The sequence below is a fragment of the Eubalaena glacialis genome, chromosome 2 (assembly GCF_028564815.1).
Source record: "Eubalaena glacialis isolate mEubGla1 chromosome 2, mEubGla1.1.hap2.+ XY, whole genome shotgun sequence".
In the NCBI taxonomy this organism is placed as follows: domain Eukaryota; kingdom Metazoa; phylum Chordata; class Mammalia; order Artiodactyla; family Balaenidae; genus Eubalaena; species Eubalaena glacialis.
Window position 1 is genome coordinate 110,579,045 of NC_083717.1, and position 15,219 is coordinate 110,594,263.

General features: G+C 58.4%; 1 protein-coding gene across 3 annotated transcripts; it reads left to right on the forward strand.

The window, feature by feature from the left end:
• The first annotated feature begins 4,755 nt into the window (after positions 1 to 4,755).
• CCDC9B (coiled-coil domain containing 9B) lies at positions 4,756 to 10,491 on the forward strand. Of its 3 annotated transcripts, none has more exons than XM_061180512.1 (10): positions 4,756 to 4,875; positions 5,684 to 5,797; positions 6,780 to 6,935; positions 7,027 to 7,152; positions 7,821 to 8,020; positions 8,346 to 8,404; positions 8,964 to 9,017; positions 9,117 to 9,216; positions 9,801 to 9,843; positions 9,928 to 10,491. In XM_061180512.1, the coding sequence occupies exons 1-10, from the start codon at positions 4,864 to 4,866 to the stop codon at positions 10,471 to 10,473; spliced, it is 1,410 nt and encodes a 469-aa protein (XP_061036495.1). In that variant the 5' UTR covers positions 4,756 to 4,863; the 3' UTR covers positions 10,474 to 10,491. The 3 variants fall into 3 exon arrangements, with proteins under 3 accessions (XP_061036495.1, XP_061036496.1, XP_061036494.1); XM_061180513.1 differs by lacking the exon at positions 4,756 to 4,875 and adding an exon at positions 6,081 to 6,179 and having other exon boundaries at positions 5,597 to 5,797; XM_061180511.1 differs by lacking the exons at positions 4,756 to 4,875; positions 5,684 to 5,797 and adding an exon at positions 6,094 to 6,625.
• The last annotated feature ends 4,728 nt before the right edge of the window (positions 10,492 to 15,219 follow it).

Below are 15,219 nucleotides of genomic sequence, written 5' to 3' on the forward strand. Positions count from 1 at the left end.
GAGCCTGTCTGTCCCAAGCCAGCCTTCCAGCCTCTCTGCCTGCCTAGAGGAAGGAGCACCCTGGGCACATGCAGGCAAGCCCGGCCTGCTCCCCACATCCATGAGGACCCCAGGCCTGAGTCCTAGATGCTGTCTTGGCTGCCCTGCTCCTTCTCCCCATCCCCCACTGTCGCCCCCCCCTCCCCCCCCCATGCTGATGCTCTGAGGCCTCCTGAGGCTCTCCTGCTCACCCTTCCCTGGAAACTCCTCTGCCCTCTCTGGTACAGACCCCTCCCTCCACGATCTGGACTCAGCCTCCTCCCTGGCTTCCTAAACCACTGCATGGCCTACTCAGCCCCTGCTGTCAAACCTTCAGTGAGTCCCTCTGGACAGCTTTGTCTCCTCAGTCTGCCCTTCAGTGACCTAGCTGGTCTGGTCTGCACTTTCCTGACTTAAGGGTCTCTCTCTCTCTCTCTTTTTTTTTTTTAATTTATTTGGCTGCGCTGGGTCTTGGTTGTATGGCACGCGGGATCTTTGTTGTGGCATGCGGACTCTTAGTTGCAGCATGCAAGATCTAGTTCCCCGACCAGGGATCGAACCCAGGCCCCCTGCATTGGGAGCACGGAGTCTTACCCACTGGACCACCAGGGAAGTCCCCTAACGTTTTCTTACTGGTAAGAAGCCACTACCGCTTCATGCAGCACTCTCACTGCCGTCCCCTTGCTGAGTCTTGCTCATCCCCTGGAAGGTTATCTCCTGGAAAATTGTAACAGGGAAGAGCCAAATCTGACTACATGTAGGATCTGTTTCTTTTACTTTAACCTTTGCTTTCTGCTGCTTTTGTTCACTAAAAGGATATTGTGTATACATAATGGCCTGCCTCAGGGAACCCTGCCTCTCTGCCAGAATGTTAAACCAAGTGCCTTTTGTTCAGGCAAACATCCAGACCCTGTCCACCTGTGGATGGCTAAGAGAAAGAAGAAATTAACACTTAACACATCCCTTCCGTGAGGCTGGCCATTCCAGGGGATATTTGCAAAACGTCTGGCCTTTTTACTTTACTGCCTCTCTCCTCCCCTTCTCTGTGCTATAAAAGAAACTGGCATCCAAACCCCGATAAGATGGTTATTTTGAGACTTTAGTCTGCCATCTTCTCTGTCTGCTGGCTACACCTTGTCTCCGATTTATTGGCCTGTCCTGCGGCAAGCAAAACTCCTCAACTGATGAGTCTTATGTCACCCTGGCCTCAGGCTTACGTGGCCTGGTATCGTCAGGTGCCTCTGAGGTAGAGCCTGCGTCTTCACTTTTTGTTCCCTCATTGACTGGACCTGGTGAAGTAGCTCAGGGGTTCGGGTCCACGTCAGGGTTTTCCTCCCACTGCTGGCCTGGAGCTGGAAAGCTCAGGATGCCCCAGCCCAGGGCGTGCCCTGGAGAGCAGAATGGAGGAGGGGTTCCCCGAACCATCCTTCTGCCACCTGATGCTTCAAAGGACTTCGGCCCCACCCTGCTCTGGCATGTGTGCTCTTGGGAGTGGTAGGGCCCAGACCGTCCCTGGCATCTAGAGCCTGCCAAGAGCTTGTCCCTCTGGCCCTACCTCATGCACTCTGAGTCCTCCCCACCCAGGGCCAGGCCTGGCCTGACCTGAGAGGCCTGCACTAAACCTCTGGTCAGTAGGAGTCATGACAGCAGTTTCTTGATCCAGGGAGGCGCTGAGGGTGGGGTGGTAGTGCTATGGGCCCAGCCGGCAGGCTGCCTGAGAGGGTGGGGGACCAGCCAGGGAAGAGACACGACCCAGACCTGCGGCCCGGGACGACAGGCCCATCCCTGCGTAGAGAGAGGGAGGGCACACAGTGAAGTATCAGGAGAAACAGCGTGGTTGGGACAGCCAGGAAAAGAGCTGGTCAGGAGGCAGGTGCCTGGCTGCTAGGTTCATCTGAGCCACAAACAGGCTGAGCAGCCTAGGCAGAGGGGTGCTACCTCTCTGGTCTCATCACCAATAAAATGAGGCTCCTACAACGCATGTGGCTTCTCTGGTCTGATGGAGTTGGGAGGTGGGGGTTATGGAGACTTGTGGGAGGGGCGCTGGGAGCAGAAGGGAGGGGAAGAGGGCCCCCCAACCAGGCTTTTATAACCCTGCTGCCCCCTAGTGGTGACACAGAGTAACAGAGACATGGTCACCCCTGGGGAACACAATGCTGGTCACACCCCGCCTTCCCTAGACAGGGAAAGGAAATTCACGGTTAGGGACTTTAGCGGACACCGCCTCCCTCAAGGCTGCGTGTGTTCTGGGTGGAGGGAAAGGCAGCCGCAGCCAATGCACAAGTACCCACAGCCACGCACAGGATAGCGTGACTTCCTCACTCATGTATTCATTCTGCAAGCGCCGAGGGAGGCTCTGTAGTGTGCAGGGGCACTGGGCCAGGCCCTGGGGATTTAGAGCCCCTTGGCACACCATTCCTGCCCTCAGAGAGCCTCTGTCCACGGAGGAGCAGACAGGCACACCAGAGACTCTGGAGAAAATAGGAGACTGCTCTGAGGCGTGACTATTGTGTGAGTAACACTTGGGAAGCACATGGCCGGCCACCGTGGGGCTGTCTGACTATTGGTTTCTCCTGGGCACATGGGCCTCCAGCCTGCTGGGTCCAGAGGCCTTTGCTACTGGTTTAGGGGAGTCTTTTCCTGCAGGGCCTTCCAGGGATCTGGGTCGCCCTCCCTGCAGGAGAGCTGGATTTCTACCTGTGCCTGCTGCTCCCCGCTGCTGTCCTGCCCCCACCCTGGCTGGGAACAGGCGCAAGGGGGACGGCAGACCTTGCCTCGCTCCTATAGCCTCCTCTATCTACACCTGCCCTCCCCAAACCTGGTCTGGGGACCTGGGTTCCAAAGACGACAGAGAACATTAGGTCTCAGCTGCATCTCCCCCTCCCAGGCTGGTGCTCTGCGGGCCTTCCAGCTCCAACCACACGGCGTGGGGCAGGCTACAGGGGGCCCAACTGCCACCCCACCAGGGCCCTGCCCTGACCTTCAGAGACTAGGCTGGAACTCAGTAGGCAGCATGTGGAGAGGGTGGGAGAAGAAGCAAGTGTGTGTGTGTGTGTGTGTGTGTGTAGCCTGGGTGCGTCACTGTCACTGGGAATGTAGACGAGTCTGACTCAGTGGGAACATCCGGCATGAAAGGAAGAGAGAGCACAGTGGCATTTCCAAGCAGGATGGGAACTCTGGGTGGTGGAGACTGGCCGTGGGGTCAGAGGTGCTGCTCCAAGGCCTGGCCTAGAAAGAGGCTAAGCGTGGTGGGGAGGGGGAGGGGAGGGGAGACAGGAAGGGGTAGTTCAAGGGGAGCAGAGGTTGGACCTCTGACTGCCTGGGCTGGTCTGGGTAGGAGAGAGGGCAGCAGGGCTTTCTGCTCTGGAGACAGAAGGGGACAAGTCATGCATGGAATTAGAGAAACAGGCCTGGTCAATCAGGGATGAGGGGAAATGCAGGGACTTCCGACCTGACCTTCAGGGCCTGGAGGTCGGGCACCTGTTACTACTGAACCAGACCCCAGGTGCTCCTGATACGGAGAGTCCACCCCTCCTCCCAGAGGAACTAAGGGTGGGCTTGCCAGGCAAGCTGCTCCCCTGGGCAGAGACAGCAGCCTCAGGTGCTCCGGGAAGATTTAGGGAGAGACTTCCCAGGAAACGTTGCTTCCTTTCTCGGGATCAGAGAGGCTAAAAGGGCCAGCCCTGGAGAGCAAGGCCAGGAAAGGCCCAGAGTTAGGAGCCAAGGGGGCAGGCTGTTGGCCAGCCCTGAGCTGTGGCGGCGCAGACCCTGAGGGATGCTCCCCACACCAAGGGGTTGACCTGGACAGCTGAGCGTCCCAGGAGTGACTGTACTTGAAAATACAGGGAAGGGCTTCCCTGGTGGTGCAGTGGTTAAGAATCTGCCTGCTAATGCAGGGGACACGGGTTCAAGCCTTGGTTCGGGAAGCTCCCACATGCCACAGAGCAACTAAGCCCGTGTGCCACAACTACTGAGCCTGCGCTCTAGAGCCTGAGCCACAACTACTGAAGCCCGTGTACCTAGAGCCTGTGCTCCGCAACAAGAGAAGCCACTGCAATGAGAAGTCCGCGCACCGCAACGAAGAGTAGCCCCCGCTCGCCGCAACTAGAGAAAGCCAGCGCCCAGCAACGAAGACCCAACGCAGCCAAAAATAAAAAATAGGTGAAATAAATATTAAAAAAAAAAAAAAATATATATATATATATGTATAAAGAAAATACAGGGAAGACAATGTTGAACCTAAAGGAATGAATGACAAATGGTGTTATTTTAGGTATGTGGTAGTACTTGGTGGCCTAGGGGAGGGGAGCTTCTTAATCCCTTCGAATTACCTAAACCAGAACTGATGAGGAGAGTGAGGGGACAGGGGACGCTCATTTGAGTTGGGCCCCTTGGACCAGGGAGCACAATGGGCTGGGCTATAGGTCTTTCTCTACTAATGGGAGGGCCAGAGGGCTACTTGGCTGCCCATCTGTCTGCAGGCAGGCCAGGCTGGGGTCCCACTGGAGCATAGGGCCCCCTGTGTGGACTCAACCCTCCAGGGAGAAGTCCCTGCCAGTCCGTCTGGGGATGCCGGGGCAGGGCAGGGAGAGGTGCTGGGCAGGGCCAGCTGGCTGCCGGGGCCCTGATCCTCGCCCTCTGAGGGTGGATGGTGAGGGCGGTGGCCACGGCGTTCCTGGCTGGGAGCCCAGAGGAGTCTTTTGTAATCACAACATGATCTCGTGTGCTGGGCGGTGAAGCCGGCAGGGAGAGGCCGGCAGAGGCCCGGCTCCGGTGGCTCCAGCTTCCCTCCTGCTCTGGCTCCCCCAGGGCTGCTCTGGAAATCTCTCGGTGCCTGCTGTTGCCATGCACTCGGCTGTGAGTGGCACCTTGCCTTTGGCGGGGGGCTTCTTGGGGCTGGGACACCAGGCGGCCACACTCCAGCTGGGGGCAGCTGGGCCTGGGAGGAAGAGGGCTGTGCCTATGCCGGTGGGGGGCTGGGTAAGGGCATCGGCCACAACGGGGTCCCTGCAGCCAGAGAAGGAGGGACTCGGGGATCTCTCGGTGCTGAGGCACAGTGTGCCCCGGGTGGCTCCCCGGCTGGGCCTGCCCTCAGAACTGGCTCTTTCCTGCCCCGACTGACTGCCGGCAGCTCAGGGCCTGGAGAGGCTGGGCCTGTGGGAGTGGCTGTTTCCCACAGGCTGGGCACAGGTTTGGGGAGTGGGGTCCAGGGCCTGAGAGCCGAGGACAGAGCAGGGGCCTCTCTTTTCACCGTGGTTCTTGGCCTGGGAGCCAAACAACCCCCCCTCGACCTCCTGAATACCCTGGCAACTTCCCAGTCACGGCAGGTTCCGCTGCCAGAGCCATTTATAACTCCCATTCCAGGCTCTGCTCGGCATTGGAGCTCCCTGGAGAGCTGGGGGGAGGGGCAGCCACTGCTGGGAGCTGCAGGCCTGGGTATGAGGCCCTGGCCTGGGCCGCGGAGGTGGCAGGAAGATGGGCAGAGAGGCCAGCAGGGTGGGGCTGGGGCCCTTCCATGGGCCATCTCCCCACGTGACCCTCACTCTGGGTCTGGAGTCTGCTCCTTGGGTGGTAAGAACATGGTAGAGTGGGCGAATGTGAAAGTCGAGGAACTGGTAAGGGATGGGCCCAGCAGTCAGGAGCTTGGGCCCCCTGGCCTCTGCAGGGGCCTCATGGGGCCGAGTCCCCAATGAGCAGGCAGGAGGAGAAGGATGCAGAGCTGGACAGGAGGATCGTTGCCCTTCGCAAGAAGAACCAGGCCTTACTGCGCAGGTACCAGGTGAGTGGGCTGTGATGGGCCGGGAGGACTGACCGGGTTGGCACTCCCTGCCCGATCTGCAGACCCTGAATGGTTGTCTCTCCCTGCAGGCTCTGGGCCTGGGGCCAGGGTTAGGTTGGGTGTGTTCCATCTCAGGGGCTCTGTGAGGGTCCTGGGGACTCTGTGATGTAGTGCCTCTGCCCCCTGGTGTCCCACTGGTGTCTCTCTGTGTAGGCCTGTTGACATCTGTGTCTCTGTGCACCTGGGGGGCCATGGCCTGTGCTGACCCCGGGCCCTCCCACAGGAGATCCAGGAAGACCGTCGGCAGGCAGAGCAGGGGGGCATGGCTGGGACCACGCCGGAGCTCCTCCGTCCTGACGGCCTCACTGTCACCATCAGCCAGGTTCCTGGAGTAAGACCCACCCGGCAGACAGGGTGGGGTGGCAAGGAGGTGGAGGCCCAGCCCGTGCCAGGGGAGCACAGCTGCCCCCGCTCCTCTGCTTCTCCCGCTTACATTCTGGGGCATACCTACCAGCTCCCAACCTCATGCAGCCCAGGCCACTGCTGGCCCTCATCCCCAAAGAGCCACAGCTGAAAGGTGACCAGATAGAAGCCTCTTCGTGCCCTTTTCCAGCCCCAGAGCTCTGCACCCGTACCCCCAAGCACAGGCCGCTCGTAAACCCCAAACCCCAGGGGCACAGAGACGTTGGGGCTGAATGCCAGGAACAGCGTCTGAGGGACAGAGCCTCATTGTCTGAGCGCTTTGGATTTCCCAGCTCAGAGATGATGGGCCACTGTGCAGTCTTGGGCCCCTGGGTGGCCCCAGGCCCGGATAACCTAATGCCACTGGTATGTGAACGCCTCGCAGCGTCAGCTCCTCTGTGGGCATTCCAGGGAGGGCCAGGGCTGGAACCCAGCCTGGGGAACCACCCAGAGGACCCAACCCCCAGCTTCTGTCCAGTGCTGTCTACGTGGCCTGACGGCACGGCCCCTCATTCTGCAGGGGAAGCGGGTGGTCAGCCGGAACTGGGCAAGGAGCGCCCTTGGACCTGGAGCAGCCAATGAGATGCTTGAGGATGAGGAGGCAGAGGCCCACACTGGTGCCTTCTGCTTGGGGGAGTGGGTGGAGCTGGCTGTGACCATGGAAAACAAAGCCGAGGTGAGCAGTGCTGGTGGGGGAAGCCCGGGCACCAGGAAGGCAGCCTCTTCTTCTCTGGCTCTGCCACACTGCCCATCCTTGCCTTCCCCAGGCCAAGCGGATCGTAAGTGAGAAGCCCGCCAGAGCAAGGAGCCAGGGGGCAGAAGGGTCACCTGGAGGGGGCTTGGGCCGGAGCCCCTCCATGCAGATGGCCATCAGCTCAGATTCTGCCCAGAAGGTAGCTCTTCAAGAGGGGCTGGGGACATGAATGTGGTGGTCCCCTTTTGGGGGAGTCACATATGTCCCCATTCGCGGGGACGTGGCCCAGGCAGGACCTGCAAGAATTTCCCACTCCTTCTTCCTTTCTCTGGCCAGTCTCCACGTTGGGTGGGTCTTGCAGTGAGAGACAGGGTAAGCCAGGGGTGTGACCTAGCCCCTTACCCTGCCTGGACCTCTGGTAGCAAGCTCGGGGGGAGTGGGGGGTGTCTGGAGGTCCGTCAGGAGGGTGTAAGAGACTGGCCATGTGCCAGGTGTGACCTCTAGGTGGCAGCAGCCCCTAGTCTTGGCTCTCGCTCACAGCCGCTGGGTGCCTCTCCACCCTGCCTGCACCTGACCACACACGCCAGCAACAACTCTGTGGATAGATGCTGTTATTACCCCCATTTTACAGATGAGGAAATGACACACAGAGAGGTTAAGTAACTTGACCAAAAGACACCACTAACGCGTGGACGGAAACCGTGTCTATAGCAAACAGCATGTTAGAGATGGAATGGATCTAATTTTTTTGGTGCGGGGACCTCAAGACCTTGAGAGAGGAAGGGGTTAGTAGACTCTGGATCCCCATTCCAAGCTCAGGGCTCTTTCTGCTTCGACCCCATGGTGCTTTGTGTCTTCTCCCTGCAGGGTGTCCGGGAGCCCCAGAGTCCAGGCCTGGTCCCAGGCCCAGCTCCCCGCCGGCCAGTGGGGGGCCCCCCGGAGGTGGGCTGGGACTACGCCCAGTGGAAGCAGGAGCGAGAGCAGATCGACCTGGCCCGCCTGGCGCGGCACAGAGACGCACAGGGTGACTGGCGCCGCCCGTGGGACCTGGACAAGGCCAAGCCCACGTGGGTGGCAGGGCTGGGCACCCTGCTGGGTCGACATGCTTGTGGGGCTGAGTCGGGCTAACTGTGGGTGTCTCTTGGAGGGCTGCTGGGACCCTCCCCAGGGTGGTGAGGCTCTGCCTGACCCTCTGTTCGGACCCTGGGCTCAGGGCTGTGTGTGAGCACTGTGTTTCCCATCTTTCTCGGGCCCACCCTCTCCATGATGTCCTTGGTTCCGTGGCTGGGCTTGGGGCTGGGACTGGGGCAGGAGGTGTCGGCCCACCAGCAGCCTTGCAGCCTCTGTGCTCCCTGCCAGCAGCCAGCCTGACTCCCTCTCTCTGCAACGCAGGCCACAGGACTCCAGCAAGCCTCGGGAAGAGGGCCCGGCCAGGGTGGGCAGCACGAGGGGTGAGCCAACACCCACCCCTCCTGCATTTTTTCACCCCTTGCCCCTGCTTCCTCTCTGTTCCCTGTCTCTTGGTTTACCACTTATTTTCAGAGCTGGAAGGAAGCATGGAAGGACATCTTCCTTCCTCTCCCTCCCTATCAGAGGAGGGCACCATGACCTCCCTTCCCATCCTCCGAACCCACAGCCCCTGTCCTGGATTCTGACCCCAGAAGGTCTGGGGAGAAGGGCTCACCAGGAAGTCAGCGCTGGGGTCCTTTTGAGGTGTTGGTCCCTCGTGGGCGGCAGCTGCCCCTCGCCTGTTACAGGAACAGAACTTTGCGTCGCTGGTCCCTCATTTTACACACAAGGGAGCTTGAGGCTGGAGAGGCTCTGCCGGTCACCTAGTCAGGAGTGACACAGCGAGCACAGGGACACAGCTCCCCTGACCCCCAGGCCAGGGCTCTTTTTTGGGAGCCAGAACACTCACAGCTGGCAGCTTCCCGGTCCCGAAAGAACTGATGTTCCTACTTTGGGTCTTTTGTGACGCCCACCCTTTCGCCATTTCCTTTTTCCACTTAGGTCCCAGGAGCCACCGAAAGCTACAGCCCCCACCGTTGTCCCCTGATGGCAAAGGTGAGTTGGGACAGGACGAGGAGCAGGTCCCACGTGCTGGTGAAGGAGCTGGGCTGCTATGGGCCTCTTCTCTCCTGATTTGTGGACCATCTCTTGCAGGCGGTACTACTTGGGGTGGACAACCCAGCAGACCTTTGGTGGCGCTGGCCACACGCAGCAAAGCTCGGGGGACAGAGAGGCTGACTGGCAGGGCCCGCAGGTAACATGTGGCAGGGAGCAAAATCGAGGGAGGCATCTGGGCTCCCTAATTTCCTGGCCCTCCCCTGCCCCTGGGAGGTCAGGCCCAGCACTGGCCCAGGTGCCTGCTCCAGCCCCCGGGGCCTCTGCCTCTTGGCTGACTGCTGCCTTGTGGCAGGTTAATGAGATGCGGGGAGAGGCCATCAGCAAAGGCAGCAGCAGCAAGAGCCTGGTGTCCAGGGAGGCTGGTGGTAATTACAGCAGTTACCTTCCCCTGGGAAGTCAGGCGCGCCTTTCCCAGGCAGCGCAGGCCGGGATGCACATGGAGTCCCCACAGAACTCAAGGTGCTGCAGGCTTGGCCATAAACAGCAGCTGGGGACCTGCAACGGGGCCACGGTGGGCGGTGTTCAGAGGAAGTGTCTGGGTTTGGGGAGGAAGGTTGGGCTGGAAGGGAAGCATCCTGGAGCCTCGTCCTGGCTCTGAGGTTCCTCTGAGACCCTTGGGCTCTCGCTTCTCCCTGGAGGACATGGGCTGCGGGCTACGGAGCAGGTGACGTGAAGTGGGATGGGTAGTAGTGGGGCCTGCCATGTTCTGTGTTTCTGCAGGTGGGAAATGAAGGGAGGCAAGGAGGAGCTGGAGAGCCAGGAGGTGGGTACTTGGGCATAGGATGGGGCGGGCTAGGGACATGAGCCCTGAATTCACCAACCAGCAGAGCCGACCTCTTGTTGTCAGGGAAGCTCAAGCACCAGAAGGACTCCAAATGAGAAGGGACATGCGCAGACTTCGAGCAGGATGGAGCCGGGCGGACCCATGAGTGTCCCAGCAACCAGCCCAGCTCCAGCATCAGCATCGCCAGAGGAGCCAAAAGAGGAGTCAGGAGCTTCGACAGCCAGTCCTGAGCCTGGCTCTCCACAAAACACGGACTTGCTTCCCCTCGACCTCTCTCTAGGATGTGCCAGTAGCCCTGGGCCCGGGGACCCAGTCCAAGGCCTCAGTCCAAGGCCTGGGACCCAGGAGAGCCCTGTGTCCTGGCTGGAGGGTCACGAGCAGCCCCTGGGGTGGACCGAGCCCCAGGCTGAGCCAGAAGCCCAGACTTGTTCTGGGCCCCCAAAAGAGGCAGAGCCCCTGGAACCCAGAGAAGACAGGCCTGGCAAGGCTGGGGCCCAGCAGGTCCTGGCACCTCGAAGCAGACCCCCCAGAGGAGGCAGCCAAAGAGCGAGGGGCACAGGAGGTATGAGGAGCAGGACAGGGGGTCCTGCCCCTGCAAGAAGATGCTGAGCAAAGCTCTCGGGAGCAGGGGGCCGGGCTGGGGAGGGGAGGAGGGAAGACACCGTCAAGAGTCTTTGAGCTCTGGGCGTGTGGTGGCTGGCGGCTGTGGCAGCCTGGCTGAGCAGTTTGGCAGACTCTCCGGTGGAGTGACACTGTGAAGGCAAGGAGCCAAGCCCTGCACCTCACGGGCACCCCCCTGTGCACGTGTGTGCTCTCACCTGCAGGTAGGGCCCCTGGTGTATCCCCACGCCACACCTGGTCTGTGAGGCTGGCAAGCCCTGTCCCAAGCCTACTGCTGCCCAGGCCACAAGCTCCCTGACCATGGCGAGAGGACAAGGCTTGGAAGCACTCAGCACCTGGCTCTCCTGGCTTCCATCACCCCCAGGGCCTGGCCTCCCTCTCCGGCTGCCGGCTCCTGGCTCCTCAGGTACAGGCAGCCTCAGCAGCTGGCACGGCCAGCCCAGGCTCGGGCCCTTTCCTACACCCCTGTCTTGCACGCAGGTGAATCACAGTCCAAGACTCACAGGATGGCCAACCTGGGGATCTCACAAGCAGCTGGCAGCCTCCTGCCTTTCCCTGGGCCTCAGCCTCCTGGAAGAGGAGGCTGAGGCCCAGAGAAAGGGAGGCCACAGCCAGCAGGGACAGAGCTGGGGACAGAAGAGCAGAGCTCAGGTCTCCTCTGTGAAAGGAAGGGTCTCTGGAAAGTCTCTGAAATGGGGCGGGGAGGGGTAGTAAGGAGGGGCCAGCTTCCTCTCCCCACAGCAGGCGCGGGAGCCCACCGTCAGGGACCTCCTCCCCCACCCCCAGGTCAGACATGGAGTGCGCCCTGAGCGGGGGCAGAGGGAGCCTGCCACCCAGGGTCGTTTCCTGCCATCTCCAGCTTCCTCTTCCCACCGCCTCCCTGCACTGTGTCATGCCAGAGCAAGGTCTCAGGCAGTGACCCAAGAGGCAGAGAAACAGCGACTGCAGCTAAGTACGACACCAGGACTTGTCTTTCCTACTTAGTCTCCGTTCCCGTCCCTCCCCTGAGGCCCACGTCTCCGCACAAGCTGTGGCTTCCTCTCAATTCAACAAACATTTCCTGAGCACCTACTACCAGCAATGCAGCCGGTGGGCGATGGTGACTTTGCCAGCAAGAGGGAGGGAAGAAATCCCTGCATCCGGCAGACCCAGGCTGCGCAGCAGGAGCTGTTCTTGGCTGCAGGTGCCCGACAGGGGCTGGGGATGGTAGTAGGAGCCCAGAGGGAACCACCCCACCGCTGCTCGCAAAGGCAGGCGCGTCTCCCCTTCTCATCGTGTGTACCCTTTGCCCCCAAGCCCCTGCTTGGATCTCCCCACGTGGCTCTGCCACGGTTGTTCCTCTCTGCTGAGGGTCCTGGGCCTCACCAGCCTCTCTGGGTTCTCCAGGGAGTGTCCAGATCATCCCCAGCATCTCTCCACTGTCAGTGAGGCCTAAACTGTGGCTCAACTGTGTGAGGGCTGGGCTTCCTCACTGGCTCTTGCTCCGCTCTCCACCCCCTCTATTGAGGAAGCATGAGGAAGGGGTGTCTTTTTGGCAGATCAGATTGTTTAGACCAGTGCCTCTCACACATTAAGGTGCAGAGTAATGCAGATTCTAACTCGGGAGGTCTGGGTTGGGCCTGGGAACTTGCATTTCTACTAGGCTCCAAGTGCCGCCTCTGCTGCTGCTTCCTGGACCACACTGTGACAGTAAGGGTTTGGACTAGAGTGTATGGAGGGCTAGGGGCAAAGACAGACTCTAGACTCCAAGGGCTGGCTGCTGGCTCTGTAGGGGATGGGGGCCGGCTGCCCCTGCCCGGTGGGAGCTTCCTGGCCTCAGAGTTGGGTGGGACGCTGATGCACTGGGTAGATGCTTGAGAGTGGGTTGTGTCAACTTCCTGTAGTGGGCAGTGAGAAAGCTGGTTGGGAACGGGATGAGGTGAAGGGGGTTGGAAGAGGTGAGGACTGATCAGAGGAATTTTGGAAAGGCTTGGGAACATTCTGTGCATATGGGAAGAAGACCCCTGTGAGATATGAAAAGGCAAGTGTGAAAGATTCCAAGCTCAAGTTTTCCTTTTGCCTTCCAGTCACACGTGCGTGGCTTTGGAATATGGCACTGGCTCTGGAACTCACGACTCCCAAAGGATGGAGCTGGGGTAGAGCAGGTTCGGGCAGCCTCGAATTCAGATGTCTCCCAAATAATTGGGATCCAGAATTTGAATTCTAAGATTCACAAACTTCCCCCAGCCCCCAGTGCCCACAACTGTACAGATGTGCCTTCATTAAAGGGTCTGTGCCAAGGCATGTTTGACTATGGGATGGGGATGTAGAACTTGGGCAGAGCTCTGGTTGAGGCCTCACAGCAAGACCTAAGCAGGAGAGGAAGCTGGACAAAAGGGCTATGGAGAAATAGGGCTTCTCTCCCTTCTGGATGTTAGGAGAAAGGGATGTCACGGGAATGAGTCACTAGGGCTTGGAGAGAATGGAGTCTGGCACAGGACGTCTTCGTTGCAGGAGGACTGTAGTGCAAGGCAAGTATCACCGAACTTTTCTCAAAAAAGGGGAGCCCTTCTTCAGGAGCAATGAACCAGCAGCTCTTGTGGCCACCCCTCCTGCTCTAGGATGGAACCAGCTAAGGAGCAGGAGGGAAGGTTAGACATCCCTCCACAAAGCTCAGGGCCATGGAAGGCTGCTCTGTTTCCTTCTGGCTCCTGTGGTTAAAGGCCTGGCTGGGAGCCTTCTTCTTGGATTCCCTTCTCCTCTCCAACCAACAGACAAGACTGCTCCTCAAAGGTGGGAAGTTCTTCATGGGACACGGCTTCAGGAGCCCAGGCACAGAGCTGGAGGAACTGACAAGGGAGAGTGCAGTGGGTAGTAGGGAGCCAGCAGGGAGATGACAGCTTTACCTAAGGCCTCAAAACAAGGAGGGCAGAAGAGGTGGAAAGCATCTCTGTCCTGGCCCATATCACTTTACAGAGGGGAGCAGCAGACCATATTGTAAGGGAGGTATTTTGGGGATGATAGGCAGCACGGTTGAGTGGAACAAACATGGGCCTTGGAATCTGAGAGACTGAATCTGAATCCTAGGTCTGCCACCTGCTAGCTGGATGACTCTGGTCAATTTTAACGTCTAAAAGCCTCAGTTTTCTTGCCTGCAAAATGGAGCTAGTAATACCTATGATGAAGGGTTGTTAAGAAAATTAAAGATGAGAATATGCAAAATATACCTGGCACAGTGTAGGCACTCTATTCACAGTAGCACACAGAAGGCACTCAGTAAATATTTGTCGAATAAATAAAGTAGCTATTTGTTGTGATCTCTGTCTACTTGGTTTTCTATCTTTTCCACTGTCTTCTCTTTTAGTCTCATGGTCACTGGAGTCAATACACTCTCAGGGAAACAGGGATGGTTTGTAAATGTTACCCTGCCTTCTAGGACAGTGAGCTGCTTTTAATCCCCCGGGGTAGTCTGGCTGAGTTAAAAGCATCATGAAGTGACTCTGCTCTTACAGGGAATGTTCTTTGCCCTCATCCACCCACTGGATCACAAGGATATCCTAAGCATTTCCCCCTGACTTTGCACACTGCCTCTTGCAGCTCAGAGTGTTTCCTCTTTTCTTCTGTTTACATCATAGCAATCGCAGGAACTCACTCCCCAGAAACAAACTCCTTTGTGGAGTTTGCTCCATGCCTCCCAAAGTTTTATCACCCAAAGGAGCAGCATGCTGGTATTTTCTTATAATCAAGAGATGGGTAATTGGGGATCCCTGGAAGCAGGGGATCCCCAGCTATCTAACAAGTCCCAAGTTTGGAAGGTTTGACCACCAGTCAGCTCCAGCCCCAAACCCTAGCCTCAGGGATAGGAATAACAGGAAAAGATGGCACTGGCCCCTGAAAAGAAAAAAGGAAATGGCAAAAATCCCACTTTGGCCATATCTTCTTATTTGGGGGACTAAATCGGGGGGGTCAAGGGAATAGGAGAAACTAAAGGCACCGCTTCACTTCTGCCTCTTAAGTCATTTGTCAGTGTCCACAGATCCCACAAGCGTCTCTTCCTGAGTGAGGGATATCAGGGCTTAGGAGGAAGAGCTGACACAGGGTGACCACAGCCCCACCGAGGGGGAGAAGGCGAGGCTGGGGAAGGCAATGAGAGAAGCCGCGTAAGGCACAGACCAAGGCTGCTTTCTCTCAGCAAGTCTGCCGGCCTACGTCACGGCCTCTCATTAAGCATCCACTTGACGCCGGGGAAGTGAAATAGCACAGACCTGGCACCAGAAAGGACAAATGTGGCACCCACTGCTCCTTTTAAGGACCGGCTGGAGGAGCTGCAGGCCCCAAGGCAGGAGGTGAGGCAAACACATCAGTACCTTTGTGGGAGGGGGAGGGAGGACTCTTTCAGGCCTGCCTCCTTCTTAACAAGCTCTCCAGGGCAAGCTCTCCTGCAACCTTCAAGAATAACCAACAATGAAGGCTTTTTCCCTTTTAAAACTCTAGGGACACAGTGTTTCCTCTTCCCTCAGCAGGGCAGCTGGCTTCAACCAAGAAAGAGGGTCAAAAGTTACCTTTGGATAACCATCTGTTCAAACAGTAATACCCTAACCCCAAGTTACTGAATCAGAGGGAAAGGCTGGGCCAGTGCTTCTCACATTTTAGCGTGCGTCCGAAACACCCGGAAGGCTAGTTAACACAGCGCGGAGCTCCTCCTCCTGAATTTCTCATTCAGTCGGTATGGGATGGGGCCTAAGACATGGCATT

Coding starts and splice junctions, on each gene's coding strand:
- CCDC9B (XM_061180511.1), top strand. CDS start 6,323: ATGCAGCCCAGGCCACTGCTGGCCCTCATCCCCAAAGAGCCACAGCTG. Junction 6,626..6,779: donor CGGATAACCTAATGCCACTG/GTATGTGAACGC, acceptor CTCATTCTGCAG/GGGAAGCGGGTGGTCAGCCG. Junction 8,405..8,963: donor CAGGGTGGGCAGCACGAGGG/GTGAGCCAACAC, acceptor TTTTCCACTTAG/GTCCCAGGAGCCACCGAAAG.